Below are 13,526 nucleotides of genomic sequence, written 5' to 3'. Positions count from 1 at the left end.
ACTGTGTGTCAGTGGCACAGCAATAATATTTTTTATATGTGTCATCAACACAATGTAATGCACATGTCTTCAAAATAGATAAAGTAAAAGAAAATATGAGGTACATCTTTTCTGGACATGAGACCTCTAATTCTTACTGTTTGTTTTGAGATGATCAAATTCTGATCTGGTTATTTTCTTTACACAACACTGACATGTCAAATTTAGTTTTTGCCTACAACTGAAAACTGATAGTTTAAGGAATTGATTGAAAATTAACAATATAAGCATAAGCTTAAAATTATTATAAAGGACAACAATATTTTGAGACACTGTTAGAAAGTAGCTTTAATGCTATAACTATATTTAGTTTGTTGTGAGAAATGCATCCTGAAATTTTACTATCTGTGGTGAGCATTAACCTGGGATATAATCTATGATTAATTATATCACCTTCTTGAGTTATTTGTTGTAATATTTTAATGTTTTTGAGGGTAAGTCGTGTTGCAAATGCTGTTTTCTTTCTCCCCTGTCTGATGCCACTTCTCTCCGTGCCTGCCTGTGTGTGAATGATTTTCTTTCTTCCTCCTCGTCATGAAGTGGGCTGACTTTATTTCTGTATTTCCACCCTGTCTTTATTTGTCTGATGGAAGTTTAATTGCATCCAGCATTGCTCTAAACCACTTGGTCAGCTGTGATAAGCAATATTATTGCCATGTATCACACACTCGTTCTATTTTTAACCTGGCTCATAAAGCTGGTAACTAGTCTTGACAGTCCAGATCACTCCACTGAGGTATGGTGGTGAGATGTTGTGACGTTCATAATCAGGAACTTTCCTCTGCAGCAGTGAACTACTATAACTCACTACCTGTAGGATGTACAGTACATTAATGTGGCTGGCAGCCATTACATGCAGATACTCCTCACTCCTACACTCGAGTGAGATTTACTACCCACACACCCGCTGAACTACATCCAACCCACACAGGTTACCCACAAGGCCTTTGTCCTTAAATGGGGCAACTAAATACATAATTTAAACTGAAGCAGGGATTTGATTTTATAAACATTTTTGATAGATTATATTAAAAGTAATTGAGACTAAATCTGCCACTTCAATAAAAGTGGTGGGGACATTTTTCTCCAGCTTAATCCGTATAAATGACACTTGTGATTTGACTTGCAAATGGTTAATTTAGCCCGACAGGTTGAATAACAGTGGTCCAAGAAATGAGCCCTGGGGGACTCCATATATTTCAACTGCTGATCCGCTCAGATTTCTAATCCGAAATTATGGTCTGGGTCGAGGTCTGTGCCAGATAATCTCACCCACAACGTGATGAAGGCTGGTTAAATTCATATTGTAGTAAATGTAATAGTTTTTGAGTATTTCGATAGTAAGAAGATATCTTGAAAATGAAAGCATTAGAATATTTGCTTTAGTTGGTAAGAGATCTTCAGCAAAATATGGAGGAAGGCTTGGAATTTGATGAAGACATTTTTACTAAATGCAAATAAAAAGTGAATACAATTAGTTTTCTCAAAGTTTTTAATTGATTGTACTAGAGAAATAAGGTTGTATTATCAGCTAAATTCATTAGTAATTAAAACATATTCAAATAGAATTCCGGAATAGTTGCATGATACTTTTAGTGAATCTTAAAGTTTACTATCGTTTTCTTTTTCTTTTTTTTGCATTGTGACGTTTCTATTTTGAATGCGGCAGGTGTTTATGGGCACAGTTCTATCCTGTACTCTCCTTGTGCACACGGACGCCTGTCACCAAGTGGCATATGTTGCTGTTTGCTCTGCAATGAAAGAATCGGAGCTAATTAAAGAGCCGTAGTCCTGCCACAGGAAGCACACGCAGGACGACCATTCACTGTTCTGATTAGTTAGTTGTTCAAACAAGGCTCGGGATCAGGTGAAAGAGTGGAATTCTGGTGATGAAGTGTCATTAGAAGACCTTGGCTTTTCTGGAAATTCAAACAACACTACTCAGGAGTGAAAGAGCTACATGACCATTCTACAGAGGTAGAACCACAGGGACTTGAAATGATATGAAATACACTGTATACTCAGTATTCTGTTAAACATGATCTTTCCAATGCAACAAAAATAAGTCTTTACTCTGAATATACTGTTATCTATCATAGAAAACATTCAATCTGTTTATTAAAAAGAACTGTTTTTGGTGTCTGTTGCCACAACAATTAAAACAAGTGCAACTAAACAGATGTTGTCTGACTTACAATCACAGATTGGTTTGAGCATTCATGGTACAGTATGTTCACTGTAGTGTTTGCATTTGATGCTGAAAGAATTTACAATTGTTCTATTTTTTGTTCTACTCGACTTTGATCTTCAATCAATCTGTACTCTGCAATAGATGAGAAAATAATTAATTATAGTAGCATACTGAAGCCATTGTTTATATATTGACTGCATCTATTTCTTTGTTTGTTCATATAGTTTGTATTTTGCTGTCATTCAAATCTCTGGCACATCCCACATGAGATTTCAAGAAGCTGCAATTTATAGAGACATGAATTTTTTTGGGTTACACATATACATAACGATAAGTAAACACACTAGTTGCATAATTACCAGTTCGCCAATATTTTTGAAATAACATGTTTTTGTGAAAATGATTGAATGAATCGTGCACTGAATAGCAGAAGACATGAAGGAAAACTATAAAGCTAAAGTTAAGGTTTTTTTCCCATTATTTTCCTGTTTTTCTCCAAGTAACTGACTGAGGGTTTGTGCAAAATCTATCTCAGTCTTTGTGTAGCATATAAAACAAATACAAAAATAAGTGTTGCTCTTTTTTAAAACAAGTCAAATTACAGAGTTGAAAACAATATTACAGTAACGTGTGAATGTAAATACTTCAGCTGGCATCTGCCCTGCTGAGGCATCTATGAGCAAGACACTGAATATCTATCAAAGGCACTGTGACCTCTGACCTCCCTGTGGAAAACCCAATAAGTTATTGACGAATATTAGAGCAACTTTTCTCCCACGTCTCCAGTGGGATGTAGAGCAGTTCTAACACATTCTAATGCTCATGCTGGGCAGATTCTTAGCACCAGGGGTGAGATTAGCCACAGAGATCTCTGGGTGCTCAGACACTGTGAATAAATCCCTCTGATTGAAGTGAACAGAACTGGGACAGAGAGGTCGCGGTGCAGCTGCCACACACACACACACACACACACACACACACACACACACACACACACACACACACACACACGCACACACACACACACACACACACACACACACACACACACACACACTCATACACATCTGTAACACAGCATCTCCTTCTCACTCACCTCGACAGAGTAATTAACACAGAAGACTAAAACTTTATATAAAGAAATGTTCGGGGAACAACAACAGAGTTTCCACGGCTGGTTTCCATAAAAGTAGGTTTTGTTTCAGCACTGAGATGTGTGAATGTATTTATTGAGCGCTCACATGATCTGAGTGCAGTAGAGCATGAAGAGCCTTATCTGCTCCTGCAGCAGATCAATATTAGTATGATTCAATATTTGAGTTTAGGTATAACTGAGGGCATTTTTTTTTTACAGTACATACATATGTATGTTGATGAATATAAAGAGGGATTGAATAACCTTTTTACCTTGTGCTTTTTGAACATCAGTACATTTGTAAACCTGAATGTGGAAGAATGTCTCCATGACCATCGAGGGGGGGAACTTCAAATGTTCTGCTTGGAAAATGGTTGTGAATGGCTGAATCGTTGCATCATATTATCTCATCCTTGAAGCTAATTATTACAGTGACGCAAGGTAGCTGCTTCACCAGGACGGTGGACCACAATAAGCCTTTTATTCAGGCCACACTCTCTCTGCCTTGTCAAAGTACTTGTTGGCTTTAAAGCATCTCAGAGCAACTGTGTCACCCTGTGAAGGGGAAAGCAGCACGAGCAACATCATATTATTTATTACAGTCGGTAACTATTGAAACATATAATTCAATACAGATAACATTAGAGATGGTGTATTCATAATAAATACTGAAATGAAAGCAGTTTGAATGAAAAAGTTGTGATTTGCAAACTGTGTGAAATCTAACGGGCCTCTGAAAATGACATTAAACGACGGAGATCTGATCCAGGAGCTGTCAAGACATGAAGAGATCAAACACAGGACCGGAGCGACCGCAGCCTTACAGTGATGTGCTGAAAATGTATTTGTAAGTGGATTTGGACGAGCTTGATCCTGCTCAGTGGCAGCTCAGCTCAGTGTTTGGGCTTTGTGAAAAGAACAGTTCATTACTGAGTCCTGAACAATGACGCACTCATGCCATTCAGGAGCTTTGTCCTTTTCCTGCTCATTCTTTAGGGAGACACAAGCCTAGAATACCTATTCTCGGAAAAGGAAAAAAATCAAGCCTTTTCAGAGTATTAGTCACAGAGTTTGTCTATAAGGTCCACATCACTGTTTGTTTTGCTTTAGGCAGCTGCAGCCTGGTTAACTCCTTGTGACGTTCACTGACGTATGCTGGTGTCAATGGACGGACGCAGAACCTCATGAGTTTATTCGACAGAAATCAAATTTTCTCCTCCCATTTTCTTTTATAGAGACTGAAGATAATAAGAAATACAACCGCATATTTTATAAGATGTTAAAATCCTTGCATGATTGTTTTATCCAGAGTCCACCACACTCAGAAAATCTGAGGTTTAGGCAGCAATTGATGCTGTGATGCTCCCCATCAGTATGATTGCTGCAACCAGTGCTACCACAGAGACAGAAATTATGTGTAAATGCAGACTGACAACTATATGTCAGATCTCATAAGTTCAGATCTGTCAGCTCTATAGCCTCATTCGAATCTCTTTTATAAATATGCTTTCCATTTCCTCACAATTGCGGTATTATAACATTTTTAACTAAAGCCAAGGCCCAACAGTCCCCTTGTATTCAATCAAGCTGCACCCGATTTCACACACTCATAAATCTCAGTTCCCTGAATATTTTCATCAAGATCCAGGAATTATTCTCTGTAAAATCAGTGAAAATGTTGAAAAATGTCACAATGGTAAAAAAAAAGAGGAAAACACTATTCCTGGATCCACTCCCTGATCCACACCACACCACAATTTTTGTGTAATCTGCTTATGAACAAACACACGTACAGGGGTGAAAACATAAGCTCCTTGGTGGAGATAAAAATAATAATAACATTATGTTGTACTTGCCTCTGTTCGGTTTGTCCTTTACACTGTTTAAATGATTGTATTCACTTTTATTTCTCAGGCATTTTCTCTTTGGCTGTGTTATTTATAACTGTGTTATCGTCATTAGCCAACATAATATCAGATGGTTTAAGTTTCCTGAGTGGTGACTGCTCGATTTATATGATCAACAGTCTAAAACATATTCATATTTAATTTACAAAAATACAGCAAAAACAAAAAACACATTAAAAAAGGAAATAGGAAATATTTGATGTTTGAGCTTAAGAAGTAATTGAATTGGTGTGGTGTAAATTGATTCATCCAGTAATCGACAAATCATTTCAGCTGTAATTTAAAATAAATAAATGTCTTTCTATGAGCAGCTTCAGGATGATATAAGGCTACGCTCTGTCTGCTGTGGTTATTATTTCTAATTGAGACTTACAATAACTGTATGCAGATGTAACATGCGGGGGTGTGCAAATGTTTTGTGTTGTTGCTCTGGCGATGTGTTGTATTGTGTTAGTGCATTAAAGCAGAAACGGTTGCCATCTATGTGGAGGTGATAAGGAGCTTAAGCTAACAGGCAAGTAAACATCATCACTGATCTTAAGGTGTGTGTGTGTGTGTGTGTGTGTGTGTGTGTGTGTGTGTGTGTGTGTGTGTGTGTGTGTGTGTGTGTGTGTGTGTGTGTGTAGCTTAAAACTTTATGAGTAATACACAGGGGCTCATGTCATCACTGACTCCTCTGTCAATATGAATATGTTGCCAGATGCGTTTCACAGAACCAGAACCAGAAGAGACAGAACAGACCGGCGCCTATATAATGACTGAATTACGTTTAAGCTGATCTTCTCTGGCAATGCTTTGCCATTTAGAATAAAACATGCATGTATAATGAAAGCTTGACCCTTGCTAACTGCTCTGCCTAACACAATATCTTGGGGCAGACCTGGGTTCAGCTCCTGGCAGGCGGAAGTTCCCCTCGCTGCCTTCTCAGGGTTGTGTAAAGCATCCGCCCATATCACGGGTAACACAGGCCAGGACCACCTGAGACAAGCTGCATGTGCACTGGCCACATGTACCGCTGCATAAGAGCCATGTGAATGGAGCTAAAAGTGATGGCCGACCAGACAAAGACACTTCAGACTTTCCTATTTTCTGAGGCAGCTTAGAGAGAACAGCGGCGTTATCTCTCTAAAGTAATGAGGCCTCTCAGGTTCTAGTGCCACATCGTCTTGATTCTGCCCGCCGAGGCCTCTCAGGCCTTTCCCACTGATTGTCTTGATCTTATTAAAAGGCTTACAGAAAGAAAACAAGCAGATTATTTCTGTTATGTGCACGAGAACCCAGAGGTGCTTACCGTGCAGGGGAATGGATTTCGAAAAGGGGGGGTATGCTGGGATCACTGTACAATGAGGGCTGGTGGGCTACGCCTGAATCCTCTTACTGCCTGACCTCTTACTGCCTGACCTCTTCAAGGTGTCAAAAAACAAGGAGAATTAGTTGTTTGTGCAAACACGAGTGGCTCTGGGTCCACTGTGGTTAAACAAAACAGGTTAAACGTAGAATATTTTCCATATTTCAACAGTTTATTGCAAAAAACTAAAAGAAGTAAAGCAATAATTCCTGCTCATATCTTTATCCTGCAGCATTTAGGGTTTTCAGAAATGCACCGAAGTAGTTTACATGACCTTAGGAAGGGTTTAATCATTGGTTTTATTCTCTCTGTAAAATCCGACTTTGTGATTGATGTCATTCATGCTGTTTCGGGACCTTATAGGTGAAATAATTAAATAAAAGATCTCCCCCCTTTTTTCCCTAATGACGTGGGCGGTGCTGCTCTTTTTCCATTTGCTGCTGTGGCTCAGATTATTGCCCCCTCCTATTTCTCACTGTGGTTAAATAGCAAAGCGCGCTGCCTCCTGGGGTAGACAGCCTACTTTACATAGAGGAGGTTATTGAGACAAATCACCTGTAAAGAGCTATTGTATACATAGGCTACATAAAAAAAGAAAAAAAAACAACACAATTGAACTTTAACATGTACTCAAACAAAATCGAAGGACCACGTAGAGGAAGATCTTTTGACTCCATGAACATCGGTTTTGAAGAAAAGCTTCTAAATAATGAGGTAAGAAATCCGAACAAATAATCTTTATGACTATTTTCACCTTCAGGTTTGTTTTGTCCTGTCCCTCCGCGTTTTTTCCTACTGTGGAAAGATCATGAGTGTTGGCTGATGTGCAGAGGTTTTCTTTTATGTGATATTTTAAGACTATGCTTCATTTTTTGACAGTGGTTGTGTGGGCTTGGTGCAGTCATCCTAATGAATAAGCCTTTACCTCGCTGTCAGCGCAGATTCATTTAAGCCGTTCTGTTATAGTGTAATTTACGTCAAAGGGTTAAGAGATTTAAATTAGCATACCTCCCAATTTCAACTCATAAGCAACTCATTATTGTAGAATAATATTTTTTCTATTAATTAGGAGAAGTTGAATGTGAATTCACCAAAATGCTTGCGTGGGTGCTGTTTGTGCATGCACATCCTGATTTACATAGAAGATAAAAGATAAACCGATGGACCTGCAGAGTCTGTGATGTCTCCATTAAAAGCACACTGACAGGAGAGAGGGTGATCTGAGGGTGATGATATAATAGCACACGTTATTAATCTAATGTATTTTTAATTAAGAAATTTAGACAAAGTTTGCATCAATATATCATTTTTGCAAGTTTTCTCTGCATGGATCCATCTAAATGTGGCTCAAACAAGCAGAAAAACGACAAAAGAATAAGAAATAAGAAATAAACCACATATGGAGGAGGAAAATGTGAAATAAGATGTGACTACATTCGTGTGACTTTAGGAGCCAATGTGTCTGTGAGCTTTGAACAAAATATTTTAGGCATTTTCTAATGAGGACACACAAAATAATTGTTGCACAAATGCAGAAAACTGAAAATGATTTTTTATCACCAAAGAAAAGAACAAATAAATGATTTAATCATGCTTAATGGTAAATGATCTCACAGCTAGAGCTAAGTTTTTAATATGTATATAAACAGACAATAATAGCAGTGCATGTTGCATTAATGACATAAAGGAAGAAAAAACACGCAATCTGATGAGGGTCAGGTCTGATGCGTGAAACCGTCCCGTGCGCCCTGCAGACCTCAACCTGCGCGCTGCACAGACCGAAGGCTCACACCTCCACACGCACGGAGCTAATAATAGGCTTCCCTGCGATCTAAATGGGATTGCATTAAGGCGATTCTTCGACACAGACACGAGTTCATCTTCGTTAAACCGAGACGCAAAGAGTTGACCCTGAGGAGCCGTGCTGATCCAGTCTCCATCCATGCACTAATGCTGTCAGGGATACTACCGACACGGCTCCACCGAAACCTGGTCTGTCGCGCGGTGTACACAATGCTGGAGGGTCTGAACAGGGTAGGAAAGCAACTGAGCTGACTTTAACTGATGCTTGTGAGACCCCCTCCTCCATAAATCACCTTGTTCAGTAGTGAAGTATAACCTCGTGTGACAGGAATGCAACTATAGTGAAGGAGAAAACGTTACAGTGATTGTAAGGAGATTAGTTATTCTGTGGTGTGTGCATGTTATTGCCATACATGTCAAATCTGATGCAGGATTAGCTGCCTGGATTTTTCCCCGGGCGTGCGCAGCAGCGCGCACACGCCTGCGTCAACGCGAGAGCGCTGTCCAATGTGCTGAAATGGACAAGCGGGCTGGCGCGCACTAATCCCAGCATCGACACTGCGTTGTTTATTTTTTATTTTCAGGGTGTAATGTTGGCTACACGCTGTCAGGGTTTGCAGGAGTTGTTTGGAGTGATGCAGGTTCATAGGAGAAGCTGCTTTGAACGATGCTCTTCAGTGATTAAGAGCATTCCTCCAATTTGACCAAGTTCTAGTTTTTATTATTATTATGGATGCTTAACTTTCTGTCATACCTTTAGTGTTTTTATTCTTTATCACTGTGTATTTAATTTATCGGAAGTGCTATATAAATACATTATTATTAGTAGTATTATTATAAGGGGGAACTTAGATAGTTGAGGCCTAACTAAGACAACAGAACATGACACATTTCAATTAAGTGCTGTCTCCCCACTATTGTCAATAGAATAGAAACGTCCAACATACTGTACATGTAGGTGCGACAATCTTAGAATTCGTTTATTTCTCTGTTTGCATCACATTTACTTTTAGGATTGATAGAACAACAACAGTGATATAATCTGTACACATATACTCAGGTGAAATTAAATCATCACATATTTAAAAAAAAGTTAATCAAAGTTATATATTGCTTTAAATGACTATCAGAAGAGAACCACTGTTGGGTGTTGTATGATGATGATGATGATGATTTCCTGCTGTTACACAAGTTTACCTCCATCTATCTTTTCTTGCTATTTACAGATAAACAAATCAACCTTCACCAAAATCGAAGAAAACACTGAAAAGAAGAATACATCAGAGAAAGGGAGAGCGACTATCATCTTTTCCCTGAAGAATGAAGTGGGGGGACTTGTAAAGGCACTCAAACTGTTCCAAGTATGCTCAAACTTATAATGTTAACACAATCTATCTATCAGTATCGATCCATATACGTTTTTCTTCACGTCTTAAATCTCAGGGGATAACAGAATTATTCGCATGCTTTGTTGCAGGAAAACCACGTAAACCTCGTACATATAGAGTCCAGAAAGTCTAAAAGACGCAACTCTGAGTTCGAGATATTCGTGGACTGCGACAGCAACCACGAGCAACTGAATGAAATTATCCAGCTGCTGAGGAAGCATGTGAACGTGGTGGATATGGAGCCTCCAGATAACTCCTGTCTACAAGAAGGTGGGACAGTATTGAAATGATGCAGACATATACTGGAGCCAATTCAACCTGATTATAACGCTTAACAACTGTTTTTCTCTCCTTCACTTGTCAGAAATGTACAATGTTCCCTGGTTCCCAAAGAAAATTTCAGACCTGGACAAGTGCGCCAACCGTGTCCTGATGTACGGCTCTGAGCTGGATGCTGATCATCCTGTAAGTTTGCCCGTATGCACCTGTAGGATTGATTTGAAATGATACATTTCTTTAATGTGAAGCACTCTCTTATCTTTGCATCCTTTTCTCCATCAGGGTTTTAAGGACAACGTTTACCGGAAAAGGAGAAAGTACTTTGCAGATCTCGCCATGGCCTACAAACAGTACGTTATATTTATGATTAACACTTTATCTGGTTTTTAGACATTAAAAGCCACGATAGGCCTCTATGGAAACACGGCACTCAAGCAATACAATGAGAATTGACTGTGGAAATCTGTTAAGTTATGACTTCTTCTTCCAGTGGGGATCCCATTCCTCGTATTGAGTTCACAGAGGAGGAAGTGAAGACCTGGGGCGTTGTGTACAGGGAGCTCATCAAGTTGTACCCGACGCACGCGTGCCGCGAATACTTGAAGAACCTGCCGCTGCTGTCCAAATACTGTGAATGTCGGGAGGACAACATCCCTCAGCTGGAGGACGTCTCGCGCTTCCTCAGGGGTAGGATGGATTTTCTTTAAAAAATAAAACATGATTCTTTTGCTTAAAAATTGGAAATAAAACCTTTTTGAATTTCAGTTTGGTAAATTACTCACATATGCTGCAATCATCTCCTCAGAACGTACTGGATTTACCATCAGGCCTGTGGCAGGCTACCTGTCCCCACGTGACTTCCTTGCTGGTTTGGCCTTCCGCGTTTTCCATTGTACCCAGTATGTGCGTCACAGCTCTGACCCCTTATACACCCCAGAGCCGTGAGTAATACCCACTGCTATATTAAGAAAAGTGGCATTAATGCACATATAAGGCCACTGGAGCTAATATTCTGTGGTCTTCTATTTCCCAGGGACACATGCCATGAGCTGCTGGGTCACGTGCCTCTGCTTGCTGAGCCCAGCTTTGCCCAGTTCTCTCAGGAGATCGGTCTCGCCTCACTTGGGGCCTCAGATGATGCTGTTCAGAAACTGGCCACAGTGAGTGACACTGATTCAGTTCAAATGACTCGAAGCAAAGTTTGAGTGAAGCCAGAAAAACTGTAATTAATAGTTTCTCTTTTATCTGTTACAGTGCTATTTCTTCACAGTGGAGTTTGGCCTATGCAAACAAGAAGGGCAGCTGCGAGCATATGGAGCAGGACTGCTGTCATCTATTAGTGAGCTTAAGGTAAAGGCAGTGTAATTGAGCGAGATGTCCACACTGTACATGGGACGTTTTAACACAGTCTTATGTCCTGACATGAAATTAAATATACAGCTACATTAAATTAAATATAAGTATATGTGCAGTGTATATTAAAAGAATATCTGAAGAGCTGTCTACAACCAAAATAATCCTCTTATTAAACCTGTTGAAATCATTTTATTGAACAGACAGAGTTGATGCTAAATACATTGTTGTCTAAAGGCCACTGTACTTTGGCAGAACAGGCCCCCAAACTCTGGAAGGACTTATTCGCTGGGATCAGAAATGTTACATCTGTTAATGCTTTTAAATCCCTTCTTAAAAGATTCTTGAAAAACAAAGCTTTCATTTCTTTTTTTTTTTTTTTACTTTTATTTAATTGTTTTGTTTATTTTAAATCTTATTAAATTTAATTATATTGTTCTTTTATCCATGTGTGAAGCACCAAGAAAGGTTGTTTAGAAAAAAATGCTTTGCAAATAATACAAAAATAACCATATTTTTGTATATTATTGTTATTAGGTGATAATTGTACTATTCAGATTTTCTTTATTGTGATAAATTAATTGAAAGACATCTGAAATTTGTTCTGTAAACAGACTTAAAATACAGACTGATTCCCATTGAATTACTTGATCCAGACGTGGGCTCGTGTAAACATGAAATATCTTTACATGAGCATCTTTCTCATGTTTCTCTCTTTCAGCATGCACTCTCTGGTAATGCAAGGATTATGCCTTTTGACCCCAAAGTCACGTCCAAACAAGAATGCATCATCACAACATTTCAGGATGTGTACTTTGTGTCAGACAGCTTCGAGGAGGCCAAAGTCAAGATGAGGTGAGCTTGGCTCCTCAGTCATCTAACATAATATCTCCATGATGACACACCTTGCATGGCAAGATTCAAAATGATCCACAAACTACACTGTTGTTTTACGTGTAATGAAATTTCTACTGCGTATTATTCAGTGATGATATTATTTTCATTTCAGGGAGTTCGCCAAGACCATCAAGCGTCCCTTCACAGTCCGATACAACCCTTACACCCAGAGTGTGGACGTGCTAAAAGACACGCCCAGCATCAACAGCGTCGTGGAGGAGCTTCGACACGAGCTCGACATCGTGGGCGACGCCCTCATCCGGCTCAACAAGCAGCTGGGTGTCTGAGTCCAAGATAACCACCTTACACCAGTGCTCGCTGTCCCCCCCAGCATCGCTGTACAGATACTGGTTGTGAATTGTACTTTGTCGGTACAGGAATGTGTGCACTGCCGTTGGCTAACTGCTCTGTTGTCCCCACTGCATGGTGTATGGCAAATACAATATACTGCCATTGATATCAGTACTTTACCCAAACCCAAAGAGCTGCTTAACTGTAGTGCTTCAGGTGTGCTTGGCTTCTGTATAACAAACAGTTGATACGTCATCATGGTATTTTAAAGCGTCCTCAGCTGTTGCATACACGGATGTGGTTTCGGTCTCCCTTTTGTTAACTCTGCTGTTGTATATGATCATGTGATTTTTTTTGGTAATTAATCTAACTCTTCTTCACATTTAATCTTCCTCACTCCAGTGATATGTATACAAATGTACCTTGTTTGTATTCTTTTGGTGTGTATGTATCATGCTGGTTTTTCTGTGCGTTGTTGAGGGAAATTATAAAAGCGAAAACACTGTGTTATAAGAATGTTTTCCTGACTGATTATGGCAAATTTGGCCCATGTACCCCGACCCATTTTATTTTACAGTGTTGATTTTGAGAACCTTCTCCTCAAGTGAATATAATTGTAGTGATCCTGAAATCAAAACATTATTTTTCTACTGTAAAGAAATATAGAAATTATGAGTATAGGCTATGTATCAAACTATTGAAAAAATATAATAAAGAGAAAAGCTCATTGTGTCTTCACAGTGTCTCAGTGGTTTGTTACCTGTTGAGAGAGATGTTGGTTATGATCCTAAAGATGGAGAATGATGACAGCAAAGATCCTTAAAGTTATGGTAAAAGTTGGGAGTTTGGAGATTGTGTAATTCTATTCTGTAAGTATAATGATGTCTTTGTTCTG

The 13,526-nt window shown here is 39.1% G+C and overlaps 1 protein-coding gene across 2 annotated transcripts; it reads left to right on the top strand.

The window, feature by feature from the left end:
• Window positions 1-7,115: 7,115 nt before the first annotated feature.
• Window positions 7,116-13,369, top strand: tph1a (tryptophan hydroxylase 1 (tryptophan 5-monooxygenase) a). Of its 2 annotated transcripts, none has more exons than XM_035156619.1 (11): window positions 7,116-7,334; window positions 9,650-9,784; window positions 9,901-10,081; window positions 10,176-10,276; window positions 10,373-10,440; window positions 10,581-10,777; window positions 10,896-11,031; window positions 11,124-11,250; window positions 11,345-11,440; window positions 12,165-12,298; window positions 12,453-13,369. In XM_035156619.1, exons 1-11 carry the CDS (start codon window positions 7,245-7,247, stop codon window positions 12,625-12,627), a joined length of 1,440 nt encoding a protein of 479 aa, XP_035012510.1. In that variant the 5' UTR covers window positions 7,116-7,244; the 3' UTR covers window positions 12,628-13,369. The 2 variants fall into 2 exon arrangements, with proteins under 2 accessions (XP_035012510.1, XP_035012511.1); XM_035156620.2 differs by lacking the exon at window positions 7,116-7,334 and adding an exon at window positions 8,484-8,654.
• The last annotated feature ends 157 nt before the right edge of the window (window positions 13,370-13,526 follow it).

This window comes from Hippoglossus stenolepis, chromosome 5, assembly GCF_022539355.2.
Source record: "Hippoglossus stenolepis isolate QCI-W04-F060 chromosome 5, HSTE1.2, whole genome shotgun sequence".
NCBI classification, from domain to species: Eukaryota; Metazoa; Chordata; class Actinopteri; order Pleuronectiformes; family Pleuronectidae; genus Hippoglossus; species Hippoglossus stenolepis.
This window is presented reverse-complemented; position numbering and strand designations above follow the sequence as displayed.

Excerpts from the sequence above, each read along its gene's own strand:
- tph1a (XM_035156619.1), top strand. The coding sequence starts at position 7,245 with ATGTACTCAAACAAAATCGAAGGACCACGTAGAGGAAGATCTTTTGAC. Across the intron at positions 9,785-9,900 it reads AGGCACTCAAACTGTTCCAA|GAAAACCACGTAAACCTCGT; the intron begins GTATGCTCAAAC and ends GCTTTGTTGCAG. Across the intron at positions 10,082-10,175 it reads TAACTCCTGTCTACAAGAAG|AAATGTACAATGTTCCCTGG; the intron begins GTGGGACAGTAT and ends TTCACTTGTCAG.